Below are 27,591 nucleotides of genomic sequence, written 5' to 3' on the forward strand. Positions count from 1 at the left end.
AAAATGACAATTCCCCAAACTCAAGAAATTACCATGTATCAGACTCCCTTGCTAAGCCCTTTTTTAAAAGGCTTGGACCTAAATCCTTTTACCACTTCTGAACCCTGACCCTGGGGCAAGTGGCTGAACCTGTCTGGATCTCACTTCCCCTCAACTCTAAAACAAGAAGGATAGGAGTATCTATTCTTACAGTGGTTAGAAGGATGAAGCAAGTTCATAAACACCAAGTGCTTACAACAATGCTCGGCAGGAGATAAGTGCTATGTACATACGCGTTAAATAAATGCACCTTCGGTGAGCTAGAGAAAGGGTAGGACAGTCACTGAATTTTGTCAGTCCCGTGCCAAATGCAAGTGAAGAACAGAGTATAACTTGATAGGGTCCGTGGCATTGTGGAATCACAAAGCACAGGTTATTTCAATCTCTTTCAGCTTCTGTCTACAATTTAATAGACTATTCTACTTCCGCTGCATTTTAGGTTAAGTTTTCCTTCTTTTCACAGCCAGCAATGCTGGTTTTCCATTAGTACAGCAACGCAAAATGTCCATCTCAAGTGAACTGACTGGAGGAAAATGCATTAGTGGTTTTAAAAAAAAAAAAGAAAAACTTAAATCTAGGAGATCCGGCAAAATTGGTCAAATAGAAAGTGGCAGGACGTCGATTTGCCCAATTCCAGATTCCAGTTTTTCCTATTGCTGTCTCTGGGCTTCCTCCAACCCTTTACTCCCTTGCAAGTCCCAGCTACACCGGTAACTCTCAGAGTCATTATTATCATAGTCCCAATACATGGAGCTCTTACTCAATACTGTACGAAGCCCTGTGTTAAGGGATTCACATGCACATTTCATTAGCATCCTCACAACGACTCTATGATATTGGTACTATTAGCCCTCGTTCTGCAGATAAGGAAAATGAGGTTCAGAGAGGTTAAGGCACAGGCTCACTGCCACAAAGCTGAGCTGGGACTTGAACCGCAATCTGCCGGCCTCCAATTTCATGCCCCCACACCCAGATCTTCCATGCCAAGCGCAAACATTTTCATCAGTACAGTACTAACAAAAGTATAGTACGAAGTGTGCAGTGTGCTAGGCGCTGAACTAGGGTCTCCAACATGCACGAGCTGAGCTCTCACTCCAACCCAGAGGGAGGATGCTATGCCAGATTCTGGCCCCCATTCTACAGAGGAGGAAACTGAGGTTCAGAGAAAGAAGTCGTTTGTCCGGGCCGCACAGCGACGCCGAGAATGACTCCAGAACCAGAACGCCATCCATCCCTTCCGCATCCGGCCCAGTCCCACCACCCATGGCCCGCGCCTCACCTGACCCTCCTTGCCCGCGCCCACTCGCGCCGCCCGCCCTCCCTCCCTCCCTCCCCGGCGGCGCCAACTGTCAGACCCTCCTCCCTCGGCCCGGCTGCCCGCCCCGGAAGCACCGCCCCCATCGCCGGAAGCCGGACCGACCGACCGCGGCCGCTCTAGCCCACCGGGCCGCCACCAGCGAGAGTGTGGCCGCAACCGTCACGTGACCTCCCACGGTCTCCCAGGCGCTTCGCTCCGCCCCGCTCTAGCGAGGAGCGCAGCCAATGAGAAAGGCACATGCCTGGCCCCCGCTAGCCCGCAGTCTTGCCGGAGTGCGCCTGTGCGAGGCGGGGGTGGCCGGGCGGGGCTCCAGCCGGCAAGGTGCGTGCGGGGCTGGGTCCCGGAGTGGGAGACGCGGAGTGCAGGTACTGTGCGATCTGGGGGCGCGGCGCCTCTGTTAGCCTTTTCATGTTGCCCTTCCCGCCGTAATTCATTTCTTCCCATTTGTCATCCAGTGCCCCTTTATGTAGCCATTCCTCCCCTTGTGTCGCGCCCCGGTTAAATCGTCACCACCCCGATGCTGTCGGCGTCACCCTCCTTATGTCGCTGTCAGCCGCCTTAATTCGCTTTCGTTCTAAGTCCCTATTGCCACCCTACGTTGCAGTCTTCCCCCTTTAAGTCACCATTGCTTTCCGTCACCTGCTCTCTTCTTTTGTTGCTATTTTTCTTTTATGAAGTCCTCACTGAAGTCGTCATCATACCCCCATGTCACCTTCACACGCCTCCTGTCACCATCTCCTTAAATCGCAGTCACCCTTCCCTTGTGTCATTTTCACTCCATTCCTCCCATGTCACCTTTGCTTCCTAACAGTCACCGTCCATGCCTCATGCTTCTAGTTTTCCCGATAAGGAGCCACTCTGCCTTCCAGTTGTTTCTCTTGCCTCCGTGTTGCCGTCATTTCTCCGTGTCACCTCTCACATACTCAGCACCGTATGGGCTAGAGTCCCATCCTGGCGTGTGCCAGAATCCCAGCTCCACCGCTAAACCCTGGGTAACCTTGACCACCTGATCACACCTTTGCAATCTCAGCTTCCTCATCTGTAAAACGCACACAAGGACACCTACATCAAGGACGATTATGAGGATTCTGCAAATTTATTCTTGTGATATGCTCATCCTGATGTGGAGATTTGGACTAATAATGTTATTAACCATGTCACCCTCACCCTCATGCGGTCCCCTTCATCACCTCTTTATTGTCACCTCCCCCCCTCCCCTCGGGTGCCTTCATCATTCCCATGGTGTTGGTACACTCCCTGTGTCATGATACCCTCTGCCATGGCAACCACCCACGCCACCCCACGTCACAATCTCCATGTTCTCATCTCTGCCACATCACCACACCTGAGGGGGTGGCCCATCGGCCATCACAAACCTTGCTTGGGTAAATACTTAATCCCTATTTCTGCCTTGTTGGATTGAGTGATCTGCCACCCCCAAAACGAGAGCTTTGAGCCGACGCTGTAGTGGGAATCCAGGAGTAGTGTGGGGTGGGGGGAGACTAGCTAGCTTAGACCCAGGTTCCCTTGACTTTTAGAATCGGGGGTACAGAGAGATGAGGCAGGTCCCGGCACACCTCAGTCCAACCTCAGCAACCCTGAATGCCTAGGTAGAGAGGTAAGTATCTTATTCACTCGACTTGCCTTGGGGAGGCAGTGTGAGACAGTAGTTAGCAATGTGTGCCTGGGGGCTGGAACGCTGGTTCCAATCTTGGTTCTAGCACTTAGTACTTAAAAAGTTGCATGGCTTTGAGCAGGTGGCTTAACATCCCTGTGCCTCAGTTGCTGCATCTGCAATATGGCAATAAAAAGACAAGGTATTCATTCAACAAATATTTATCAAGCATGTTCTACATGCCCAATACTGTGCTAGGCATAGTGGGACACATCAGTGAACAAAACAGACAAGAGATCCCTGCACCCATGAAGTTTCTATTCTAGCAAAGGTCAAAGACAAGCAGACAGGTAAGTGGATTCTATGATGTGTTAGAAGAAGGGGGAAGAAAAAAGAAGAGGGATGGGAATGCATGGTAAGGGTTATAGTTTCAAATAAGGTGGTCAGGAAAGGTCTTCTGAGATGGTATATTTGAACAAAGACGTGAAGGAGAGGAGAGAGTGACGAGGCTCTACGGGGAAGAGCGTTGTAGGCAGAGAGAACAGCACATGCAAAGGGCCTGAGGTGGGGACACACGTAGAATACTTAAGGAATAGCAAAGAAGCCAGTGAGGGAGGAGAGGGGTGGGGATGAAGCCAGAGGAGTGAGGCGGCAGATCATCTGGATGTCATGGGCTGTGGACAAGACTTTGGCTTTACTCTGAGTGAGACGGGAGCCATGGGAGGATTTGGAGAAGAGAGACTCAATCTGACGTGACACAATGTGACATGAAACGGCAGCAGCAGCAGCTCCAGAACTTCGACCAAGAATGGATCGGCCAGAGCAGCCTGGCCAGAAGGAGCCCAAGAGCTGTCTACTCAAAGCTGCACTCACATATCCTTTATATTTGGAGAAAGCTTCCGACGTCCCCCTCAAAGACTGGGAGGGAGAGGAGATGTTGCTAGAGTGTCTGCGAAGCCAATGCCACCTCTTGGTTCACGTGCTGCTGGGGGTGGTGGGGAGGGATGGCGGACAGCCATGGATCTACAGATGATGAACAACAGGAGAGGCGGCTGTCTACACCTGGGGCCCCGAGGCAGCTCAGGGTCAAATCTTGGCTCCACTGTTTCTTGGCTGTGTCCTTTTGCGCCATTGACTTAACCTTTCTGGGTCTTTAGTTTCCTCATCCGTCACATGGGGCTAAGGAAAGGGCTAATTCGTTGAGAAACTGAATACGTAAAGTGCTTCCAGCAGCGCTCGGTTCAGTAACAAGGGGCCCTGCCCTCTCACCCCACTTCCTGCCCTCCCTCCGGGTGGCAAGGAAAAGACATTCTGCCTGTATGTTACATTCATGAATTGGTTTCCGACATCGTGGTATCCTGGAACAGAACTGAGCCCCGGGTTCGAAATCCATACCGACAGACTTGACATTGTACAACCCGAGCAGAGTTTTCCCTGAACCCTACTGCCTCATCCGAAATGGGGAGAACAGTGCCTTGCCCCCAGATGTGCGGTGGTGTTATTTTTGAACTGAGACATCAACCACTTTCTCTCTCTCTCTCTCTCTTTTTTTTTTTTTAATATTTATTTTGAGAGAGAGAACGAGCAGGGGAGGGGCAGAGAGAGAATCCCAAGCAGGCTCCAAGCCACCAGCGCACAGCCCAATGTGGGGCTCGATCTCACGAACAGTGAGCCGAAATCAAGAGTTGGACGCTTAACCGACTGAATCACCCAGGCACCCCTAACACTTAGTGGTTTTTTTCTTTTAAGTAAGCGCTCCGCCCAACGCGGGGCTTGAACTCATGACCCTGAGATCAAGGGTCGAATGCTCTACCGAATAAGCCAGGCGCCCCCATCCACCATTTTCAATTGTGAGGCTATTATGTCCCTCCCCTACTTGTTTTTCTCCAAGGCACATACTATATACTTCATGCGTCTATCTATTGTCTCACTCCCCAAAAAGAATGTCATCTTTACTAGGATTTTGTTTTTTTCTGTTTTGTGCTATCTTTCCAGTTTCTACACAGGCCTTATCAGTGAGTAGTCATTGAATACTAGTTGAATGACTAGATGAATGAACTGATACCTACTGTCCCTGTGTTGGGTGGTAATGGGCACACTGCAGCGACTGAGACAGCCCAGCGCTGCCCTCATGGGTTTCATAGTCCAGTGGGAGAAACAAACCCATCACCAGGCCGTGACAGCACAGACCAGTCAGGGCTGGGGCTGGGGAAACAGAAAGGTCATGTGGGATGGAGAAGCCCAGGGACTATTGGAACCCAAAGTGGGGGGTGGTTCTGGACCAGCCCGGGAGTCAGGGAGGACTTCCTAGGGGAGGTGGCACATGAGCTGATAGGAATGAGCAACAGGAAGAGGAGAGAAAGGTGTGCTGGGCAGGAGGAGCAGCTGTGGGAGTGTTTGGTGGTAAAAGTGTGGTTTCAGTTCAGGGAACTGAAAGATATTAAATACGGATGGGACATAAATGAGACAGTAAACCAAAGAGGTTATTAAGGGGAGATCATTCAGGGCTCTGGGAAGCACAGTGAGGAGCTGAGACTTTGTCGTAAGGATGCCAGGGGGTGGTGGGGGGCATAGGTTTTTGAGCGGGAAAGGAACAATTTTCCATTCAGATGGAGGGGGACTAAAAGGGTTGGATAGAGATTGGGAACCAAGGGAGGTGGCGGGAGTGGGGATCCCAGTGGGAGTGGGATCCCTCGATCCCAGAGGGCAGGTCAAGGCTGTGGAGGGGAGAAAAAGGGTGTGTGTGGGAGAGACCTTCAGGATGCCAAGTGGACAAGCTGTGGAGGGTCCAGGACGATGCCCAGGACTCCAGGGGAGTCAGGGCAGTGGGGGGGGGGGGGGGGGAGGGGTGCTTTCTGAAAGAAGTGACACATAGGCTGAGACCCATAGGATGAATAGGATAGCTGTCCTTGAAATGGGGACCCAGAAGAGCAGCAGGTTTGGGAGAGATGCTAAGGACAGTTGAGGACATGGTGGGCGTGAGGGGCTTGGGGACCCCTGGAGAGAAACATCTAGGAGGCCAGGGAGCTTCCAAAGCTGAAATTCAGGCATGAAGTGAGAGCTGGAGACAGCTTTGGGCCCTAGAGGACATGGTAAGAATAAGAAGTTTGCCCTTGGCCCTGAGGGCAGTGGGGAGGCACAAAACGGTTTTGAGCAGGGATGAGACAGCTTAGATTTTTGAGTTCCAACTCAGAAATATTCACCAATCATGATGTATTTTGTTGTTTTTTACCCATTTGTTTTTCAGACCAAGCATCTTCTCTCCCTAGGAAGGGCACCTTCTAAAGGTCCTTTGAAATAAAGGTTCTACTGCTCAAAACAAAACAAAACAAAGTTTACAAAACCAGTGCTCTGTTCCGTTTTCTGTAGACTTGACCTCAGGCGATTGTTCAGTCCGAAGGGGTCTGCACAATCAAGTGAAAATCAGCTCCTTCAAACACAAGAACGTTTCTGTTTTGAACCATATGGAAGGCCCATAGGTTTGTAAATATTTCCTGTGGTGTAGTCTGGTGCTTCAGCAGCCAACTGGCCCTGCACCCTCCTTTGCCCTCTCAGGTGGCTTGAATCAAACTTAAACTGAATTTTACTCTCAGGCTGAAAGGCTGTAATCTGCACCCACCCATCTGCTCTGGGCTTAGAGCACAAGCTGGTTATCATTGTGTATAAAAAAATGTCACTGGGTCTAGAGAGACCCCTGTGAATGTCTTTTTTCAAAGGTTTCCATTCTACCCCATTTCTTCTGTTGCCAACAAACATTTATTGAGTGGTTGTGATGTGCTGGGCACAGACTTAGCTTTTTAAGGGACACATAAGTCTATCTGTGCTAAAAGTGTGTACAGAGTACTAGGGGATACACAGATGTCACCAAGAAGCTTGTTTGGGGGATTTGCTATGCTGCCTGTCTCCCATGGATGGGTTCATTGACAAATGTGAGGTTGGTATATTTGTTTCCCCATTGGTCTGAGGAGGAAAGTAAAGCTCCGAGAAGGGAGCCTTGGTTCCCAGGAATACATGGCTAAGCTCTGAACCCAGGGTGGTAGGACTCTGAGACCCACCCCTTAAACCATTCAGAGTTCACCAAGCCTCCACCCCCTAGATGAGTATGAGATGACCCCCCACCCTTTTTTGTTGTGTTTTTTTTTAAGTTTACTTATTTATTTTGAGAGAGAGTGCATGCACACATGCGTGCAAGCTGGGGAGGGGCAGAGAGAGGGGACAGAGGATCCAAAGCAGACTCTGCATTGACAGCACAGAGCCCGATGCAGAGCTCAGACTCACAAACCATGAGATCGTGACCTGAGCCGAAGTCAGACGTTCAACCGACTGAGCCACCCATGAGTTGTGCCCCATGAGATGATCCCCATTCTATAGATGGGCCAGCAAGGCTCAGAGAGGTAAAGCCCCATGCCTGAGGTCACTCAGTAAGAGTGACAAGTGGGATTTGAACCCTAGACTCTGCAACGTAAAACACTGGTATGGAGGAGGGATCAAATCTCCTGCCCCCACCCAAGGGAGGGGTGTTCAGGGAGCTGTGACCCAGCACGTGTCTCCGAAACCCAGTGGGTTTTGCTTCCTCCTTTTCTGTGGGCTGTAGTGTCACACTCCAAGGCAGGCAGGGCACAAGCCAAGGGACCAGGGATATCCTCTGGGCTGGGAGGGGCACCGTTGCAGACAGAGGTACATCCCATGACCAAGGAAGCAGAGCATAAGGATCAACCTGGGCATTGCCCAGGGACCCCGTAGGGGTTCTGGGTTACTGGCAACACAGGAACTGAGCCAAGCTGAGGAAAATGCCCAGCACCTGCCAACCTAGTTCTGTCAGTCTAGCTGTCTGCTCCCACCTTTGATCTCCCCCTGCCCTGCGTCCCCTTCCTCCCAGGGATCGGGATAGGGATGCTGGATACTTAATCCAGCTAAAGCTTTTTTTTTTTTGAGACTGTGATATGGAGGAAAGGGCACCCAAGCTAAGAGCTTGAGCCTCATAATTTAATTTCCACACAAGTCCTATGCATTTAAAAAATGAAATGGTCACTAAAGCCCTACAATAAAAAGCATCTTGTCTTAGGGGTGGCAGGGGGAAAATGGTGTCTTTTTTTTTTCTTTTTTTTTTGTCAGGAGCCTTGACACAATCACATTTATTGAGAACCTCTCACGTGTCCATTCTATACACTTGAGAGGTATTAATCCCTTTAGTTCAAAGGAGTCCCTTCTCAAATTGTGTATGTTCAGAACACACACACGCAGTGTATGTATTCATTCGTTCGTTCGTTCATTTCATTTCATTCTGGCCTTTTCCCAAGTTGACCTTCCCCAGATCAGCTATTGGGGCACTATCTGTGGCAGTTGTTTGGGCCCAAACCCCTGGCTGTACCCCCCCCCCCCCACACACACACCAGGTCTGTTCCCCACACAGCCAGAGGGAGCCTGCAAACACATGAATGAGTTTCCTGTGGCTGCTATCACACGTTACCACAAACTGAGTGGCTTAAGACAACCAAAATGTATTCTCACCATTCTGGAGGCCAGACATCCAAACTCAAGGTGTTGACGGGGCCAACACCCTCCTTGAGGCTCTAGGGGAGATTCTCGTGACTCCAGGCATACCTGGGTTTGTGGGCATATCTCAGCAATCTCGGCATCCCTGGTCACGTGGTCTCCTCTGTCTCTTCTCTTCCTGTCTCTTAAAGACATTTGTCATTGGATTTAGGGCCCACCCATATAATCCAGGATGATGTCATCTCAACATCCTTAATGACCTCTGCAAAGACCCTTTTCCCAACTAAGGTCACATTCACAAGTCCTGGAGATTATGGCCATATTGGACATATCTTTTTTGAAGCCAGCATTCAGCCAACTACAACACCCTAGGCAGATCATGTCTGTTCTCTGCTCAGACCCTACCCATGGCCCCGACCTTCTCACCACAGTCCAGGCAGCCCTGCACAATCTGGCCCTGTCACCCCTCTGACTGTTCTCTCCTCCTCATAGCCCACCCCACTTCAGACACACTGGCCTTCTTGTTCTTCCCAGTACATATCAAGCACACTCCTGCCTCTGGGCCTTTGCACTGGCTATTCCCTCTGCTTGACACACTCTCTAAGAAGTCCATGTAGCTCCTTCCCTCCCCTCCTTGAAGTTTTTTCCAGGTATCCCCTTCTCAGTGAGGCTTTTCCTGACAATCCCAACTCCTCCCCCCCAACCCCGTCCCACTTCCCTGATTCTCTGTGGCATGTATTACCTTCTAACATAATTTACTTATTTTTGTATCTGTCTTCCCTGGTGTCTGTTTTGTTCACAGTGGTATTTCCAGTGCCTCAAACAATAGCTGGTACATAGATACTCAGTAAGTATGTGTAAAATCAACGAACAGCCTTATGAAAAGTAGGTACTATTGTCACCATGCCCATCTTACAGATGGGAAAACTAAGGCACAGATTCATTGTCACTTCTCAAGGTCAAACAGTCACATGAGCACTGAGGATCATATTCAAGTCAGGCATCTGGCTCTGGAATCCACAGTATTAACTGCCTTACAGTCTAACCTACCTCTCCATTTTTATTTATTTATTTATTTATTTATTTATTTATTTATTTATTGAGAGCGAGCAAGCACAAATGTGAGCGGGGGAAGAGCAGAGGCAGAGGGAGCAGAGCCCAACTCGGGACTCTATCTCACAACCCTGAGATCATGACGAACCAAAATCAAGAATCAGACTCTAAATCAACCAACCAAGCCACCTGAGCACCCTACTAGTTTTTTGGTTGCTTTTTTTTTTTTTTCAAACACCTTGAGTGTATTTTTTAAGTTTATTTGTTTTGAGACAGAGAGGGAGACAGAATCCCAAGCAGGCTCCACTTCATGAATGCAGCACTCAATCTCATGAACCATGAGATCATGACCTGAGCCACAATCGAGAATTGGCCACTTAACCAACAGAGCCACCCAGTTGCTCCTTAGGTGTATTTTGATAAAAATATAGCAGAAATTAAAAGTAAACCCTTTGTTTCAGACCTGTAATCACCATACAAGTTCAAAGCCAAAATGTCACTAATAATCTGAATGAAGTGCATGCTAGTTTCTACCTATTTTTGGTGTATTAATGGCCATTCCAATTCTCGGCCTCATGGTGCCCAATCCCATGCCTCGCACCTCCGTGCCCAACCTCTCCCCCAGTTTTGTTTTTGTTCACTTTATTTTCCCTAATTTTACATCGCTTGTGGTTCCAACCCCATATTTTGTTGTTGTTGTTGTTTTAGAGTTATCTACATCCAAAGTGGGGCTCAAACCCACAATCCCGAGACTAAGAGTCACAGGCTCTACTGGCTGAGCCAGCCAGGCGCCCCTCAGCCCCGTGTTCTTCAATAAAACCTTTCTCACCAAGGCTTTTGCAAATAAATAAAAGGCAAATGTTTCCTGCCCCAAGCCTCCCCTCGCCCACCTGGCAACCCTGCGGTCAACCACCTCTAAGATTGTTTTCTGCTGCTTCTGGTGACCTCTGAAGTTCCAAATAACCTTGGTCTGTTACCATTTCTTGCTGGATCCATTTGGCCCATCCCCATTTGTCTCCCTGCAATGAGAGGAGGGGATCTAGCTGTGCTCAGCCCTTGCCAATCTGGGATCTGACATTGTGGGTGAGGGGGTTTCCAAATTATCCTTTCACGTGTAGGCTGGATCTTCCGGTAACGCGGACGGGGGGCGGGGGGAACCTAGCTCCCTTTTGCAATTTTCTTCTTTCCTTCTTTTTTAAAATCTCAGTAATGCGTGCCGTGGGACGCAACACCTGTGTTGGCTTTATAATTATTTCTTAATCTGCACAGAGATTTTTTTTTCCTCTACTTTTCTGTAAGTCGCTTATATTGCACAATTTTTAAAAAGAAAATAGGCGTACAATAAAAAGCAATCCTCACCCACCCCAAATGCCACTCGAGGCAACCCCTTCTGACGTTGTCGCATCTCTCAGTGATCATCCTTTTCTGCATCCATCTGTTGACTTCTTGCACGGACGGAGGGGAGGGCGTCCTGCCCCTGTTGTATTGGGAAAGGTCGGCGGGGAGGGGTTCTTCAATTCTTTTCGTCAGCGGTGGTCTTAAATCCTGCTTGGGAAAAAGGAGATGGGAAATGGGAAATCTTGCTTAATCTTCCAGCCGGAGCCTGGATTTCCGAAACAAAATTTTTAAAATCCCTATCGAAATATCAGTTGGCTTTTTTTTTAAAGAAATTAAATAGTTATCCAAACAGACTCCAACAGAAAACCCACAGTCTCCTTCCACCACCCCGCTCATCCCCCCCTTCCCAACCCCTAGCTTGAGTTGTGTCTTCTGATTTTATTCGCTACCTCTGAAAATCATATTATTCAACCTTGATCGCTCCACTTTATTTTATAAGGCTTTTAAAATTTTTGAGTATAATTGACATTTTATACGGTTTTTTTTTTTTAACAATGTTATTTATTTTTGACTAGGTAATACATGCCCATGGTACAAAAATTCACAAGGTTTGTAGACAAGATGCGGGGTTTCTTTTTCTCTTTACCTGTACCCTCCCTACCCCACCCCGGGGCTCTGGGGGATATGGGTGGCAAAGCCCATCCCCCAGCCATGTACTCCCCGCACCCCGGCCAGGTTGGCGGGACCGTATCTGGGGGACCGGAGCCCCCCTTCTCCCTGCGGTGAGCCGGGGCGGCCTGCGCACTGCGCAGACTCCCCGCTGCAGTGGGCGGAGCCCCGTCTGGCCCCGCCCCCTCCTTCCTCCCGCCCCTGCTTAGCCTGTTGGGGCAGAAGCTGGGGCCCCGCGGAGGTAGCAGCTGCCGCCTGCGGAGTGAGACCGAGTCCCCTCCGGGGTAAGGTGGCGGAGGATGGCTCGGGGGATGGGCTGGGGGCTGGCGGTGAGGCCCCGATGGTTCCGGGCTCCCGGCTTGAGCTGTCTGGTGGGTACCTAATGGTGATGGCAGAGGAGCCACCTGGAAAATGCTCCCTGGGTGGTCTTGGGGCTGCGAGAAGCCAGGCAAAGATTTGGGGCTTCACTGACCCCATCCGGAGTGGTCTTCTTGGGAATGTCTATATTAGAGCTCAGAGAAGGGAAGATACTAATAGGGAGCGTAATAATGAGGAGCAGGATGGGCGCTAGGGGGGAGGGGGCAGGGTGGGCGCTAAGGGGGACAGTGTAGGCACCATGGAATGATGGGAAGAAAGCAAGGCGTTAGACTTTGAGGGATTTCGAAAACCCTGCTGACCAGCGGTCAGCTTCCTCCTTTTGGGGTGGCGGGCCCCATGCCAGTGATCCCGTGCTTACAGACAAGGAGACCCAATGGATCCCGTGAGCCCGACACTACTCTGCTTTTCCGTGATGTTCCCCCAAAGCCCGGAAACCCCACCACAGTGCCAGCTTTTGTTCCCCACAGTTTGGAGACCCTGACACACCCACTTGCCCCGCCTGGGCTCCACATATCCCCTGGCTGCCTGGCAAGATGAAGCCTAAACTGATGTACCAGGAGGTAGGTGGATCTGGGGCCCCGTGAGGTGGGGCTGGGTGCAGTGGAGGGCAGAGACCCTGCCAAGCTGCCCTGTCACCCCCCTACCATACCCATTCCCCAGCTAAAGGTGCCTGCTGAGGAGCCCGCCAATGAGCTGCCCATGAATGAGATTGAGGCTTGGAAGGCTGCGGAGAAGGTAGGAGCCCACCACCACCCTCACCCTGTCTCAGGTGTGGGCTGGGCTGGTCGCCTTGGGCTGGCTGATGGCCTCCTCTTCCCCACAGAAAGCTCGTTGGGTCCTGCTGGTCCTCATCCTGGCGGTGGTGGGCTTCGGAGCCCTGATGACTCAGCTGTTTCTATGGGAATACGGCGACTTGCATCTCTTCGGGCCCAACCAGCGCCCAGCCCCCTGCTACGACCCCTGCGAGTAAGTTGAGGCGGGGGAGGGGTCTCGGGCAGTGGGGGGAAAGAGCCCTGCCAGGACCCGGACGCTTACACATTGAGCAGGGACTGCCCTGAGCCACAGCCGGTGCCTGGGACTGGGGGAGGTGATCTGATTGCAGACTCCCAAATGCACTGTCACAGGGCCTTCCCTCCATCCCCAACCCCTCCCCCCAACACTGTTCCCATGACAGCCACAGCATCATTTTCTGTCCGTGTCTGTGAGCAAACCAGCACACACACAGACACACACATGGCATCTTCCGACACATGTGTGGACAGACACACACACACACAAATAGCCGCATGCGCAGCCTGCCTTCCACTCGTCTAGACGAACAAATGCACAGACGCACAGAATCGTGAGTACAGGCACACACAAATATCCCCCGTGGACGGACAGGGGAGCACTCATGTTCCAGCCGGTTGTCTCTGGCCCCCTGTGGCTGATACCACCCCCCACCCCCCAGAGCAGTGCTGGTGGAGAGCATTCCAGAGGGCCTGGACTTCCCCAATGCCTCCACGAGCAACCCGTCCACCAGCCAGGCCTGGCTGGGCCTGCTCGCCGGTGCCCACAGCAGTCTGGACATCGCCTCTTTCTATTGGACTCTCACCAACAATGACACCCACACTCAGGAGCCCTCTGCCCAGCAGGTACCTGGCAACATGGGCCCTGGCTGGCAGCAGGGGCGGTGGGAGCCATTGGGGGGAGGTGGGGGGGAGTGAAGGGGGTTCCCCTGCAGCCCAGGAGATAGATGGGCACGTCTCACACAGTGGGTTGGACACAGGTGATTGAAAGCAACTGTCTTCACATGGCGCTCTGGACTGGGGGCGTTTGTCACGGTCATCTGGAGGCCTCTGAAGGTCAGGGTGTGGGTCTGGTTACCAGGGATTAGGCTGTCAGCAGTTGCTCGCCCAGACCCTGTCACACAATGAAATGGAAGAGTAGGTAACAGCCCAGCCTCAAGCCAGCCTGCCGCCTCCCAGCCACGTGACCTTGGGCAGGTCACCGCCGCTCTCAGGCCTCAGCTTCCACATCTATAGAATGGGGCCAATAGCTAGCACTTGCCGCTTACAAGAATAAATCCATGCAGATTCCAGCACGGTCTCTGACAACCATCGCCCCCCCCATCAGCGTTTGCTTTATATCCTTGTCAAGGTCTACAGACACACTTAAAAAACATAAAACCTCAAGATGTGAAAAGGACCAGCCTAGGCGGGTAACCCCTTCCCTGAAAGACACACTGACTTGGTCCCTTCTTGTTTTCCTCCCCCTGCTGCCTCTTTTTGTCAGAAGCGGGCTTAACATTTATTAAAATTGCGGGGCTCCTCAAGCACTGCCTGAAAACATAATCACAGAAGTTAAAAATGATTGGAGTGCTCCCTCCCCGCCGGCTCCCCCTGGAGTGGTTCAAAGCACAAAGCACAGACATAGGAGGCAGGTGACCTGGGTTCAGATCCCACTTCACCACTGAGTTCTCCGATGCCAGCTTTCTCCTCTGCACCTCCGGGATTTTACTCAGACCTGCCTCATCAGTGAGAGCAGTGAGGAGTCTGTGAGTTCAGATGTGAAGGGGCTTAGGGTGGGGCCCGGCTCACAGTAGGAACCAGGGAATCCTTGGCTGTCGTTCTTACAGTTTTTGGCACCATCGGGCCTCACCCTATACCTTCCTGGATCCCCAGCCCGTGCCTTGCCCCCAACATCTGAGAGGGTGCATGGAGGCCCCTGTGGTGCCAAGCTTTGATCTTCCAAGGCAAGATCTTGGGGAAGTCCCTGGAAGGACAGGACTGGCAGGGAGGCCCTGGTGTGGCCCAGAGCACCAGTAATTAACCAGATGAAAGGTTTTCATAGCTTAGCCTGTAAAGCCATCTCTCCATGTCCCGGCTAATGGAAAGCCTGTTCAGTCCTGATCACAAATTGAAATGCAAAATCAAGACGGCCTTTTTTGGGGGGTGCCGCATGGGGTGGGAGAGCTGACGGGCCCAGCCTCTCAGAGGCTCTCCCCTCCCTACAGGGTGAGGAGGTCCTCCGGCAGCTACAGGCCCTGGCACCTCAAGGCGTGAAGGTCCGCATCGCCGTGAGCAAGCCCAACGGGCCCCAGCCGCAGGCTGACCTGCAGACCCTGCTGCAAAGTGGTGAGCCAAGGGGCAGCCGTGGGGGGTGCCGGGCCGGGGGCCATCCGAGCCGGCTCCCGACAGCCTGTCTGTCCCAGGTGCCCAGGTCCGCATGGTGGATATGCAGAAGCTGACCCATGGCGTCCTGCACACCAAGTTCTGGGTGGTGGACCAGACCCACTTCTACATCGGCAGTGCCAACATGGACTGGCGCTCCCTGACCCAGGTCTGCCTGCACCCTGCCCGCCCGCCCTTCCCGGCCCCTCCCCGCCCCACAGGGCGCCCGGCCTCCAACCACACCCCTCTTCCATCCCAGCATCTTCTGTGTCCAGTCTCTGCAATGGCTTCCTTCCTACCTCCTACCAGTCCTCCCCAAACATCCCCAAATCCAGCCCAGCCCTCACTGCCTTCCCCCCCGCCCGCGGAAGCCTGGGGTTTCCTCTGATCCCCGATGACAGCTGCCAGCCCTTCTGCATTCAAGGCCCTGTCCACCGATTTGCCCTTCATTATTCATTCCCTGAGTGCCTGCTCTAAGCCCAGGCCTGTCCCGGGAGATACTGGGGACGTGGTGGTAAGCGATGGACCTCTGGGAACTGTCAGTCCAGTGCTGAGGCAGGCTGGTCACCAGGCAGTGCGGCAGCCCAGAGGGTCAGGGCCAGGATGGGGGACCCAGTCTGGAGTATCAGCGAAAGTCTTCCAAAGGAGGTGACAGCTAATATGATAGCTGAAAGATCTGTAAGAGTTAGCGCGAGACGGGAAAGAAGGTACGGCTTAGGCAATGATCCTTTATTTCCTCAGCAAATAACTCCCAAGCCCCTAACAGTACCAGCTCTGGGGGAGATGCTGAAGATACAGCTGTGGCTGAGACATCCCTGGTGGCTGTCTTCCCAGTCCAGCGTCACGAGAGAGAGAAATGAGGGAAGTCCAAGGGACCGTGAAAGCCCAGAGGAACGCCCGACACAGTCTGGGCAGTCAAGAGAGGGTTCCTGGAGGAGGAGGCTGTCAGCCGAGCCCTAAGAATGAGTAGGAGCTGGTTCTGTGGAGGGTAGAAACAAAAGCATGGGCAAAAGTTTGGGAAACCTGGCACTTCAGAATAACCAAAGGATTTTTGCCAGAACTTGGCGAGTTCTTAGGCTTGAGTCAAATCCACGCCCATCTTAGGACTTTAGTCCTGGTGGTGGCGGCGGGGCTGGGGACGGAGGGGCAGAAAGATGGGGAGGTTGAGAGGCAAGGGGCAGGAAGGAAGGCTGAGGGGGGTGGAAGAGGGGGCTGTGGGTGTTCATGCCATCCGTGGGTGCCAGGCTACCACCTCCAGGCTCAGCACTGCCCTCCCACAGGTCAAGGAGCTAGGCGTGGTCATGTACAACTGCAGCTGCCTGGCTCGGGACCTGACCAAGATCTTTGAGGCCTACTGGTACCTGGGCCAGGCGGGCAGCTCCATCCCGTCAACCTGGCCCCGGCCCTATGACACGCGCTACAATCAAGAGACACCGATGGAGATCTGTCTCAATGGAACCCCTGCTCTGGCCTACCTGGCAGTGAGTCTTTGGGAAGAGGGGCCTTGTCACAGTCTCTGCCTAACCCTGCCCAGTGATGGGGAGGGGGCGTCCTGGCCACTCACTCTGGCTCACTCTGCCTGGTCTGGGGCCGGGGCCGTGTCCCAACCTCCCTAGGCCTCGGTTTTCTCTCCTGCCACCTCTAGGGAGGTACAGCTGTGTTCATGCAAGCCCCCGGTGCCTCTGTGCTGTCCCAGATAGCGAGCGGCTCTTTGCATTTAAATCGGCTAAAATTAAACATGGCCAAGAATTCAGTTCCTTGGTTGCCTTAGCCACATTTCAAGTGCTCGGTAGGCACATGCGGCAGACGGCTACCACACCGAACGGTGCAGATACACATAGAACGTTTCCATCGCTGTGGAAGGTTCTCTTGGACAGCATCCGCGGTCGCCTGTGGCAGACGCTGAGCCCTGTAGACGAGGCGCTGCTGTTTTCAGCTGCTGAGACTTTCACCAGTTGGGGCGGCCAGTCTGAGTGCCTTTTGGTCCCCCTGAGCAAGTGACCTGGCCAAGCCCAGAGTCCTGGTGCAGGGCCACACAAAGGCATGGATGCAGGGACCCATGATTTACAGGGGTCCTTTGCTCTGGTGGCCTCGCCAGGAAGGTTAGGCGTTCCCCTGTTACCACTTCCCCTTCAGAGCTTGAGTTTGCTTATCTGTCACGAGGATGGAGGGAAATAGGTAAAGGGCATGGTGTGGTACAGTACATAGGCAAGGTCAGCAATGAGCAAGTCAGGGACAAAAGTGATTAGAGGTCCTTAAACCTGAGCACGCATCAGAAGCATGGCGCTGGGGCAGGGGGCGGGCGGGGAGGGTGGCTGTTAAAACCCAGACTCCTGGGCCCCGTCCCAGCACCCTGGCTCAGTATGCCGTGTGCAGTGAAGCCCAAAAATCTGCAATTCTTTTTTCTTTTCTTTTAATTTTTTTAATGTTTATTTGTTTCTGAGAGAGAGAGAGAGACAGACAGAGCATGAGCAGGCGAGGGGCAGAGAGGGAGACGCCGAATGTGAAGCAGGCTCCAGGCTCTCAGCACAGAGCCGGACACAGGGATCAAACCCACGAACCCGTGTGATCATGACCTGAGGCAAAGTCAGACACTCAGCTGACTGAGCCACCAGGCGCCCCCCCCCCCCCGCCCCCCCCCCTCCAGCCAAGAATTTGCAATTCTAACAAGTTCCAGGTGATGTTGTCTGTGCTGGACCAGGACCCTTATGTCAGGAACCCCTGTGTTAGAGCGTAAATTCTCTTTTTTCTTAATGTTTATTTATTTCTTTTGAGAGAGAGCTTGGACAAGCAGGGGAGGGGCAGAGAGAGAGAGAATCCCAAGCAGGCTGTGCTATCAGTGCAGAGCCTCATGTGGGGCTTGAACTCATGAGCCGTGAGATCATGCCCTGAGCCGAAATCAAGAGTCCAGTGCTTAACCGACTGAGCCACCCAGGTGCCCCTCGCATGAATTCTGGAACCAGACAGCCTAGGTTCAAATCCTGGCTCCATTTGTCAGCTGTGTGACCTTAGGCAAATCACTTACCCTCTCTGAGCCTCAGTTTCCTCACCTATAAAATGGACGTGGTAATTATCCCAACCTTTCCCGGAGGCTGAGAATTCAGTGCAATCCACAGGACCTGGCTTGGGACAATTTGTCTGTGCCTGGGGTCCACTATGATGGCACCCTTGGCAAGGCACGTGTCTTGACTGCCCCCTCCCTGCAGAGTGCGCCCCCACCACTGTGTCCCAGTGGCCGCACCCCAGATCTGAAGGCCCTGCTCAATGTGGTGGACAACGCCCGGAGTTTTATCTACGTTGCGGTCATGAACTACCTGCCCACCATGGAGTTCTCCCACCCACGCAGGTGCCACTGCTGCATGGACGGGGCTTGAGGCAGGCAACCACCATGAATGGAAGAGGCAGTGGGAGACAGAGTGATGAGGCCACAAAGCAGGCAGGGGACCCAGGCAAAGGGAAACCACAGGGAGAGGCAGAGGAGACGGGGATGGGGGATTTGGATACTCAAGACGGGGTGGGGCGGGGGGGACAGAGGAAAGGATGACAGTACTGGGGGGTTGGGGACAGGGCGGCGGACCTGAGGCCTGGGGCAGGGGTTGCGCGGTGTAGAATTTCTCAAGTTAGGGAGCAGGGAGTATGGGCTGGAAACAGGATGAGGAGCTTGGGGGGCAGGAGTGGGAGCCAGAAACGGGACGGGGCACGTGGGATTTAAGGAGGCAGGAACAGAACTGGGAGCCAGAGATAGGGCGGTCTTGGGATTTGAGGGCGCTCGGCAGCTGGAGCAGGCCTCAGGGTGAGGCCGTAGGTAAAGCTGTCCTCTGAATCCCCCAGGTTCTGGCCCGCCATTGACGACGGGCTCCGGCGGGCTGCCTATGAGCGGGGCGTCAAGGTGCGCCTGCTGGTCAGCTGCTGGGGACACTCTGAGCCATCCATGCGGGCCTTCCTGCACTCCCTGGCTGCACTGCGTGACAACCACACCCACTCCGACATCCAGGTGGTAAGTGCCCCCCCGGACCTACCCTTCGGACCTGAAGACAGCCCTCAAGGAGCTCACCTGTCACCTGACAGGGACGACCCAGATGGACAGGGCTGTGCCATGAGGGGGAGACGGTGGGTCCAGCCAGGAGGACAGGGCACAGGGAGAGGGGGCAGGACCCAGACGGAGGAGGCATGGACGGAAGCATCATGGCCAGGATAGGGGGGTCCTCCCGGGAGGCATCTGCCCCAGTGGGGGGGTGTCAAGGAGGACTTTTTGGAAAAGGGGACATCTGTGGTGAGACCTAAGGGACGAATAGGAGCTGTTCTAGAAGGAATGGCAAACAAGGCAGCTGTTTCCTCCCTGGTAGCAGACACCCACTCCGCTGGGCCCCGTTCTGGCTCTCACAGTTCTGTGGGAAACAGCTGAGTCCCTAGTCCTGCAAACCTGCTTCCACTCCCCACCCCAGACCCTGGCTTGTCCCCAACCCCGCCCTGCATCTCACGCTCCTTCCCGTTCTCCCCTCGCCCTCAGAAACTCTTTGTGGTCCCTGCGGATGAGGCCCAGACCCGGATCCCATACGCCCGCGTCAACCACAATAAGTACATGGTGACCGAACGCGCCACCTACATCGGTGAGTGTCCTGAGCTCCGCCAGGGGGATGGAAAGGGAGTCCGGTCACAGCCGTGGGCTCTGACTCTCTGACCCCACCCGGCAGGAACCTCCAACTGGTCTGGCAGCTACTTCACGGAGACGGCGGGCACCTCGCTGCTGGTGACACAGAATGGGCGTGGTGGCCTGAGGAGCCAGCTGGAGGCCGTTTTCCTAAGGGACTGGGACTCCCCTTACAGCCATGACCTTGACACCTCAGCTGACAGCGTGGGCAATGCCTGTCGCCTGCTGTGAGGCCGCGGTCCCACAGACAGGCCGAGGCCTGCGAGGCCCCCACGGACCCAGATATCCCGGGTCCCGGCCCCTGTCCCCGTGCCCCCGCTTCTGTGTGTCCCGTTGTGGCTCCACTGGCTCTCCCCTGCTCTCCCACCTCTACCTCCGCCCCTGCCAGCCTGACGCTGTGGCCCCAGGACCCGGCCCAGCTGGGGGAGGGATCAGCCCCCGAAGAAATGGGGGTGCATGCTGGGCCCGGCCCCCTGGCCCACCCCCCTTTCCAGGGCAAAGAGGGCTCAAGGTTATAAGAAGAAGTAAATAACTTGTCTGTACAGCCTGTGCCTGGCTCAGTGATGTGAAGTGAGGTGTCGGGGTCGGGGACGGCTGGCATGGGCCTCTCCTGGAGACGTAGTGCTTGCTGAGCCCTCAGCATGTCAACGGTGTGGTTTGGCAAATCCTGAACCCACAGCACGTGCTGTGCCTTTAGCATGTATTTGGCACGTGCTGGGCTCTCGGTGTGCAATGCACATGAACCAGTACGTGCTGAGCATGTAGCATGTAGCGTGCGACCATGTGGACTGGCACGAGCTGACCCCCACGTGGCCAGCCCCACGCTGCTGCACACCCAGCGTGGCATTCCCAGCCTCCCGGCCAGACGGGCACACACTGACCCGTCACCGTGTCCCCCAGGGTGGGCTCGCATGTCTGAACACTGGAGTGTGCACCGAGCGTGAATTTCTGCCTGCCAAGTGAATTGACACTTAGCGTGACCCAAGCATGGGTGAGTGCATGCCAAGCCTGTGCACGTGGCAAGGGCAGGTCAACAGATGAGACCTGGGCATTTGGCAAGCTTGGGTTGGCAGCTGCTGGACACCGGGAATGATCTGAGGGTGGATTCTCCCGTGCCAAGCACGTAGCATATTTAGGGGGTGGGTCAGCGAGCGAGCGCAGCCTGTCCCTTCCCAGTGCGATGGCAGCCCAGCCTCCAGCCTGAGCCGGTAGCCGACTGGGCACAGATCGGAAAGCAGGGCCCTGGCCACCGGCCTGAACCCCACCCTGGCACCAGGCCAGGCTTCACGCAGGGCTGCTGAACAGTTCTTTATTGAAATAGGCAGAGGCGGCGGGGCCAAGGGCATGCGCGGGGCCAGCGGGGTACAGCCCCCTTCCTGTGTCCCTTTGGCCCAGGGGGCCACGGGCCAGACCGCAAGGCCCTCCTGTGTTCAACGTGTGTGTGCTGGCATGCATGCACCATGGGCGAGGGTAATGGGGAATTTCTGGATAACTATCTTTCTGTAAGAATAATCTGTGGGTTCAGGAAATGGCTCTAAGGAGGGGATCCCAGCCCAGCTAGCGCAGCCCCTGGTGATGGGCAGGGGTGGGGTCACCATCAATGGTGCCCACCGACATGCTGCAGGAAGCTGGTGGTCCGGGGTGCACCATGCGGGTGAACGTGGTGGGGTGGGAGCCCCTGAGCCAGGGGCCCCCTGACACCCTCCAGGGTCCAGTCTGGCTCACTCAGCCATTCCCCAGGGCAGCTGCTGGGGTCGAAGAGCTCAGGGCCCGGCCTCTGTGGGGGAGAAGAAAGGACCATCAGCCAAGAAGCCCCCCAACCCTGGGAACCACCAGCCTGCCCCTCACGGACTCTCTCCACTCCTGAATGAAACCCTTCTCACTTCCTGAGGGCGATTTTGTTGGACCCACGTTGTAACTTTGGGGCCTGAAATAGCATATGTGGAGACCTTAAGGGATTCTGAAGGAACTTCTTTCCGAGGGGGGGTGAGCACCTACTAAGGCCTTGTTCCGAGTGTTGGGCCTTTATCACTTCCTGTAGATGGATTAGTACTACGTTCTTAGTTTTCACACAGCCTGAAAGTGCATTAGTATGTGCTGAGCCTTGTCACATCATGAGAGTAGGTTAATGTGTGCCGAACTTTACGTCCTGAGTATGAGTTAGTGTGTGCTGAGCTTCTTAACCTGAAGTTAGTAGCATGTGCTGAGCCTCATCGCATTGTAAGGGTGGGCTAGGGTGTGCTGAATGTTACATCCTGAACACAGGCTGTATCAAATCCTAATCGTATCCTGAACATGGGTTCGTGTTTGCTGAACCTTATCACATCCTGAGAGTGGACTAGTATGTATTGAGCCCTGAGCCAGCCGCAGGCAATGCAGACGTGCGGGGGGGGGGCAAGGCCTGGTTCACGGATACCCCCATCTTGGAGCTCGGGGAGGCCCTGATCCCAGAGCCACCTGCACCCCGCCGGCCCACCTGGCTCACTCACGTCAGCATCCATGGTCATATCCTCGATGTCTGGTCCATCCCCATCCCGCTGCAGGATGGCAGGCAGCTCGGCAGAGGCCCCGTGGCGCTCTCCTTCGGCCCAGCCGCTGCCTTGGCACGGCGCATCGTCGTCAGGCGAAGCCTGGCTCAGCCGGATGAGGTTACTGAAGTTAGAGTCCGATTTGGAGCCTGCGGGAGGCTTGCGGGCCTTGTGGCGGCCTGCCAGGCGGCTGCCGTAGAAGGCCAGGATGGGCTCAGGGCCCGCGTCGGGCGCCCGGCGGCCAGCGGCGGCTGCCTTCAGTGGGGCCAGCATGTCGGGAACCACATCGGCTCGGGTCTCCCCCCACAGCCCACGCCCCACCTCCTGCAGACTCAGGTCATCCAGCTGGTCGATGGCCCTTTGCATGCCCGGTGCCTTCTCCTCGCAGAAGAAGGGCCCGCTGCCCACCACGCTCCCCAGGCCCACGGCCTCCTCCTCCTCGGCCAGACGGTAGTAGGGAGGCCCGTCTTCCGCAGCGGCCACCACCGGCGCGGGCGTCTTGCCCTCCGCCTGCAGGGAGAGGCGGCGGCCGCGCAGCGAGAGCTGGTAGTAGCGGGTGGTCTCGTGGGCGCTGCGCAGCTGCTGCATGGACACGAAGGGGTGGCGCAGGGCTGCGCTGGGGCTGATGCGTTCGTGCGACTCCCACGTCAGCATGCGCTTGATCAGCTCCACCATGCTCTTGAGGTCAGCACGCTCCGCCAGCGCCTCGCGGTCCGGGAACGTCAGCCGGGCGGCCGCCCCACCGCCATTCACCGTCTCGATCTGGTCCAGCGATTTGAGCACGTACTTGCGGCGCTCCAGGGGGCGCACCTGGTGGGACCCGGGGGGGGGGCGGGGGGGGGGCACGAGGCTGACGTTGAATCCAGGCCTTGGGCCTTGGGTGCTCCCGAAGTGGGGCCCACACATGACCCACCCTCCTCCAGCCCCAGCTCCCAGTGTGCCCTGGAGGCTGGTCCAGGGCTCTCATATTGCTACGAAGTCCACACGCCTGAAGCTAGGCTTCCGGTTCTGCCTGTGATCTGACTCGGAGCTCTCTTGCTGCTGGAGGGCCACACCTACTCCCCAATACCAGACCCCCCCCCCCCCCCCCGGTCTGACCCAGAGCCCTCCTACTGCTGCAGGAAAGGTACCTGTGTTCTGTGGTCCTCCTGTCATCTAACCCAGAGTCTCACTGAGCCAAGTTTCACTCCCCCCCCACACACATGTCGTCCTCCCCAGATCCATGGGTCCGGCCCCTACCAGCTGCTAGCAGAGGGGCTGTTCGAAACCTCTGGTCCTCCACCCCCGAGCCCGGTCCTCCAGGGCTCCCAGTGGTCGAACCTCCCTGCCACACTAGCGTGCTGCCCCCGGCCACGAAACTCCGAGGAGCCACCATCCACCTGCAGTGCCACCTTCAGTCTCACCCACGTCTCTCATGCTGTGACCACTCCCGCAGCTGACCCTCGAACTTCCGGTCCTCTCCAAGGTCTAACCTAGATTTCTTTTTTCTCGATGCGATGCGGCAGCCCCTGCCCCCCGCCACCGCTGCCCTCGCCCCGCCTGCGCCCCTACCTTGGTCTCAGCCAGGTAGTCGGCCGAGGACTTGAGCTGCCAGGGGTTGCTGGCATCGGGGTGAGGGTTGCGCTTGAAGAAGTGGTGGGCCTTGCGGGCGGCGTGCAGCAGGTGGGGCTTGGGCAAGCCCTGGGTCTCACAGATGTAGCGCACCTGGTCGTACTCGTTGTTGCCCGGGTAGAGGGGCCAGCCCAGGTGCAGCTCGGCCATGACACAGCCCAGGGACCACACGTCCACCTTCTCGCAGAAGGGCAGCCCCAGCAGAATCTCGGGGGCCCGGTAGAAGCGCGACTGGATGTATGGCTCTTTCACGTAGCGCACCTCGCTGAAAATGCTGGCTGAGCCGAAGTCAATCACCTGTGTCGGGGGAGGGAGGCAGGTGGGCAGGGCGAGGGACAGGGACAGCCGATCGAGGCCTCCCCGGTGTCTCTCGCCAGTGTCTTTCTGCATCTGCCATCTGGCCATCGCTGTGTCTGGGAGTCTTTATCTCTCATTTATGTCCCTGTCTTTGCCAGTCGATGTCTCTGGTTTGCATGTTGGTCTCTCCGTCTGTTTCTTTCCACTAGAACCTATGTCTGTGAGGGTTAGGATCCCTCTCTTTGTCCTTCGGTCTACACCTCGTCCATCAGCAAATCTTGTTGGCTCCATGTTCTGAACAGATCCAGAATCTGCCCACTCTGTATCCCAGCCTCATCGCCCCCCACTGCCCCGTCCTGTCCTCCATCGTCTCCCACTGAGGCCAATGTAAGGGCCTCTTCTCTGGTCTCCCTGCTCCTCCTTCGGTGCCCCAATCTCTGCATCAGATGCACCCTGAGAGATCCTATGAAGACCTGACTCAGATCACGTCCTTCCCCTACTCAGAACCCCCCTGTGGCTTTATCACATCCTGTGATGAAAGCCAATGGCCTCAGTGTGGCCCCCAAAGCTTGAGCAATCTGCCCCATCACCTCTCTGCCCTCAGCTCCTCCCCCTTTCCCCCTCGCATGAGCCTCTCACTGTCCCTTAAATAAGCCAGGTGCATTCCCAGCTTGGAGACTTTGCACTGGCTGATCCCTCTGCCTGGAATGCTCTTCCCCCAGATGTCCACACGGTTCCCTCCTCTCAGGTCTCAAATGTTACCTTCTCAGTGAGACCTCCCCTGCCCATCCTATGAAAAACAGCCTCCCCCACCGTTCCTATTCCCCTTCCCAGCACTCTGCTTTTCTCCAGAGCTCTGAACACCACCTCACACACCATACGTTTTACCTTTCAGTTGAGTTCATTGTCTCTCTACCCAGCTAGGATGTCAGTCCCATCAGGGCAGGGATTTTGTCTGTTTCACTGCTGCCTCCCTAGAAACTTAGAACGGTACCCAGCACACAGCTAGGGGCTCCGTCAAGAGTGAGTGAATGAATGAATCAGCTTTATGTCCCTGCCATTCTTTCTGCCTCTTGTTTGTAACTCTCTTGTTCTTTTTTTTTTTTTTTGCCTTTTCATTGTTTGCCTGTTCATCGTGCCTCTCATCTCTCAGCGTCTCTCTCTGTCTCCATCTCTGTGTCACTGCTAGGAAGACACCTCCCTGAAGCCCCGACCCTCTTCTGTCTTTATCATCAGACACTGTTCACATCCCTCGCAGGCCCTCGGAACACGACAGGGGCTCGACGAGCACCTGCTGAACCAGCACTGTGAATGTGGCTGAAAGTCTGTCTCTCTCAGGGCCATGGGCCATTTTCACTCTGAATGTCCAAGACTCTATCTTGGTCCCTGCCTCAGTTTCCCTCTCCGAGTTTCCCTGCTTTTCATTCAGCTACCCCTCACTTTCTAGGTGCAGGAGGTGGTATGATGAAATGACTCTTAATCCGGACTCTAAATACAGACTGCTGAGGCCTGAATCTCAGAGCTTGAGGGACCCTGGGCACTCAGTGTTCATGGAATCCATCCATCCATCCATTCCACAGACACGGGAGGGGTGCCAACACTGGCCAGGTGTTGTGGATCTGTCCTATTTCCTGCTGTGTTCGTGGGAGCCTCTCTTTCCTTGGGTCTCTGTCCTTCCATCGCTTAGGGCAAAATGATCTGCCTTTTCATGTCTCTATATCTCCCCGTGACTCTGACATTCATTTAGCATTGTCTCCACCACAGGGCTGTGCTGGCAGATGCCGACAGATCTGACGTGGCTGCCTTCACGGAGCTTCTAGTTCAGAACCATCCCCAGATAGTAGCAAACCCAGAAATGGACCAAGGCGCCAGGGCTGGGATTGGGGGGCACAGACAGGGGGGCCAGGGCAGAGGGATTGGGGCTGGGATGGGAGGGGACACAGGCAGGCAGAGGGGCCGGGAATGAGATGGAGGGGACCAGGGGCTTGTGGCCTGCAAGGCCCTGTGTGACCGGTCCCCGTCACCTCCCTGATCCCCTTTCCTTCCTCTTCTCACCGTGCTTCAGCCACCCTGGGCTCTGGGGTACTTCTCAAACACATAGACTCAGATCACTCCTACCTCAGGGCCTTTGCACTAGTTTTTCCTTCTACCCAGATGCTTTTCCCCAGATGTCTACATGGTTACCTCCTTCCTTTGGGACTTTTCTCAAATGTCACCTTCCCAGTGAGGCCTCCCTGACCTCCTTGTCGACAGTTTCACTCAGCACCACCAGTCAACACCCCACATCCTCCTCCCTACTTTATCTTTTCTCCTTCTCACTCATATACCATATTTGACTCATTTGTCTTGGCGACTCCGTTTCCCCCACCAGAATGTCAGCCCCACAGAGACAGGACTGGGCCTCGAGGAAGTGAACTAGGAACTGGACAAGGAAGAGAGGCCTCAGGTCTGAGAGAGAGAGGATGTCAGAATCGGGACAGGGAGATGAGGATTTTAGGACTAGGAGGTGGGGACAGGCATCAAGGGCAGGGTAGGGCAGAGGAGACTTCAGCGGCGTGGGGGTGGGGTAGGCGGGACAAGGGAGCCCATGGTGACAGGAGGGCGTCTAGGGCTGGGGGAAGCCAGGAGAAGACCGGAACGAGGGACATCGTCACCCCAGGGCCGCCCCACTCACCTTGACCCTAAAGGGGCAGCGGGTCTGGTCCACCAGCATGATGTTCTCGGGCTTGAGATCGGCATGGATAATCGCCAGCTCCTTGAGCCGGGCCAGGGCTCTGAGCACCTGCAGGGTGACCGTGCGGATGTGGCGGGCAGGGAGGGGTGCGAAGTTGTTCTCCTTCTGGAATTCGAAGAGGTTTTGCTCCAGCAGCTCGAAGACCAGGTAGAATTTGAGGGCATCATGGAAGAACTCGAGGAAGCGGATGACGTGGGCCTCCTCTGGGTCCAGGCCTCTCATGCAGCGCAGAAGCTTAAGCTCATTCTTGATGATGCGGTTGCGGTAGGCATCGTTCTTGAGGATCTTGATGGCCACCATCTCCCCCGTGCTTCGCCGCCAGCCCTTGGCCACCTCCCCGAAGGTGCCCTTGCCTAGCACCTCAATGATGTCATAGCAGTCGGTCTCAGACTGGATGGTGGCCATGGTGCCCCTGCCACCGGGCACTGCCCTGCTGTCGCCCTCACCCCACAGGCTTTGCCTTTGAAGCCTTCGGCCCCGCCACCGGCTCCGAGGGCCCCCCAGTGGGGGAAAGAGAACCGCACTTGTATCTCCCGCTGCGAGGTTCGCCCCTACCTCCCTGGCACCCCCCAGCCCCCTGGGCCTCACTGCCAGTCTGCCAGGGGCCACACCCCTCCCCCGAAGCCCTCCTGGCTTGGGACGAGGGGCCCCAGGCGCCCCCGAATGGGTTCCAGCGTTGCCGAGTGGCTCTGGTTCTGTTGTCGGAGACCTG

General features: G+C 55.2%; 3 protein-coding genes across 10 annotated transcripts in view; 1 reads left to right on the forward strand and 2 right to left on the reverse strand.

The window, feature by feature from the left end:
* Positions 1 to 1,450, reverse strand: part of CE2H19orf47 (chromosome E2 C19orf47 homolog) — a 35,330-nt gene extending 33,880 nt beyond the window's left edge. For 5 of the 6 annotated variants that reach the window (XM_027045004.2, XM_027045003.2, XM_027045001.2 and 2 more), the window contains exon 1: positions 1,319 to 1,450. The gene's annotated coding sequence lies outside the window, so the exon portion shown is untranslated. The remainder of the gene's footprint in view (positions 1 to 1,318) is intronic. The other variant, XM_027045000.2, reaches the window with a different exon arrangement.
* A 118-nt stretch (positions 1,451 to 1,568) lies between these two features.
* On the forward strand, positions 1,569 to 20,251 carry PLD3 (phospholipase D family member 3). Of its 3 annotated transcripts, none has more exons than XM_027044988.2 (12): positions 1,569 to 1,722; positions 12,374 to 12,466; positions 12,567 to 12,641; positions 12,730 to 12,872; positions 13,357 to 13,540; positions 14,902 to 15,022; positions 15,100 to 15,227; positions 16,339 to 16,539; positions 18,265 to 18,404; positions 18,890 to 19,055; positions 19,569 to 19,668; positions 19,753 to 20,251. In XM_027044988.2, the coding sequence occupies exons 1-12, from the start codon at positions 1,582 to 1,584 to the stop codon at positions 19,938 to 19,940; spliced, it is 1,680 nt and encodes a 559-aa protein (XP_026900789.2). In that variant the 5' UTR covers positions 1,569 to 1,581; the 3' UTR covers positions 19,941 to 20,251. The 3 variants fall into 3 exon arrangements, with proteins under 3 accessions (XP_026900789.2, XP_026900793.1, XP_026900790.1); XM_027044992.2 differs by lacking the exon at positions 1,569 to 1,722 and adding an exon at positions 2,922 to 2,975; XM_027044989.2 differs by lacking the exon at positions 1,569 to 1,722 and adding an exon at positions 11,557 to 11,812.
* A 753-nt stretch (positions 20,252 to 21,004) lies between these two features.
* On the reverse strand, positions 21,005 to 27,543 carry HIPK4 (homeodomain interacting protein kinase 4). Its single transcript, XM_027044987.2, has 4 exons — positions 26,820 to 27,543; positions 23,789 to 24,145; positions 22,199 to 23,047; positions 21,005 to 21,486 (listed from the first exon to the last, which is right to left on the reverse strand). The coding sequence occupies exons 1-4, from the start codon at positions 27,282 to 27,284 to the stop codon at positions 21,307 to 21,309; spliced, it is 1,851 nt and encodes a 616-aa protein (XP_026900788.2). The 5' UTR covers positions 27,285 to 27,543; the 3' UTR covers positions 21,005 to 21,306.
* Between the last annotated feature and the right edge of the window lie 48 nt (positions 27,544 to 27,591).

Source organism: Acinonyx jubatus, chromosome E2, assembly GCF_027475565.1.
Source record: "Acinonyx jubatus isolate Ajub_Pintada_27869175 chromosome E2, VMU_Ajub_asm_v1.0, whole genome shotgun sequence".
Classification (NCBI taxonomy): domain Eukaryota; kingdom Metazoa; phylum Chordata; class Mammalia; order Carnivora; family Felidae; genus Acinonyx; species Acinonyx jubatus.

Bases quoted from the DNA above. Each gene is read 5' to 3' on its own strand.
- HIPK4 (XM_027044987.2), bottom strand. From the start codon at position 27,284: ATGGCCACCATCCAGTCTGAGACCGACTGCTATGACATCATTGAGGTG. The intron at 24,146-26,819 runs GTGAGTGGGGCG...CCCCCGACACAG, and splicing joins GCTGCCCCTTTAGGGTCAAG to GTGATTGACTTCGGCTCAGC. The intron at 21,487-22,198 runs GTGAGTGAGCCA...TCTCCCCCACAG, and splicing joins ATATGACCATGGATGCTGAC to AGGCCGGGCCCTGAGCTCTT.
- PLD3 (XM_027044988.2), top strand. From the start codon at position 1,582: ATGAGAAAGGCACATGCCTGGCCCCCGCTAGCCCGCAGTCTTGCCGGA. The intron at 13,541-14,901 runs GTACCTGGCAAC...CCCTCCCTACAG, and splicing joins AGGAGCCCTCTGCCCAGCAG to GGTGAGGAGGTCCTCCGGCA. The intron at 19,669-19,752 runs GTGAGTGTCCTG...CCCACCCGGCAG, and splicing joins CGAACGCGCCACCTACATCG to GAACCTCCAACTGGTCTGGC.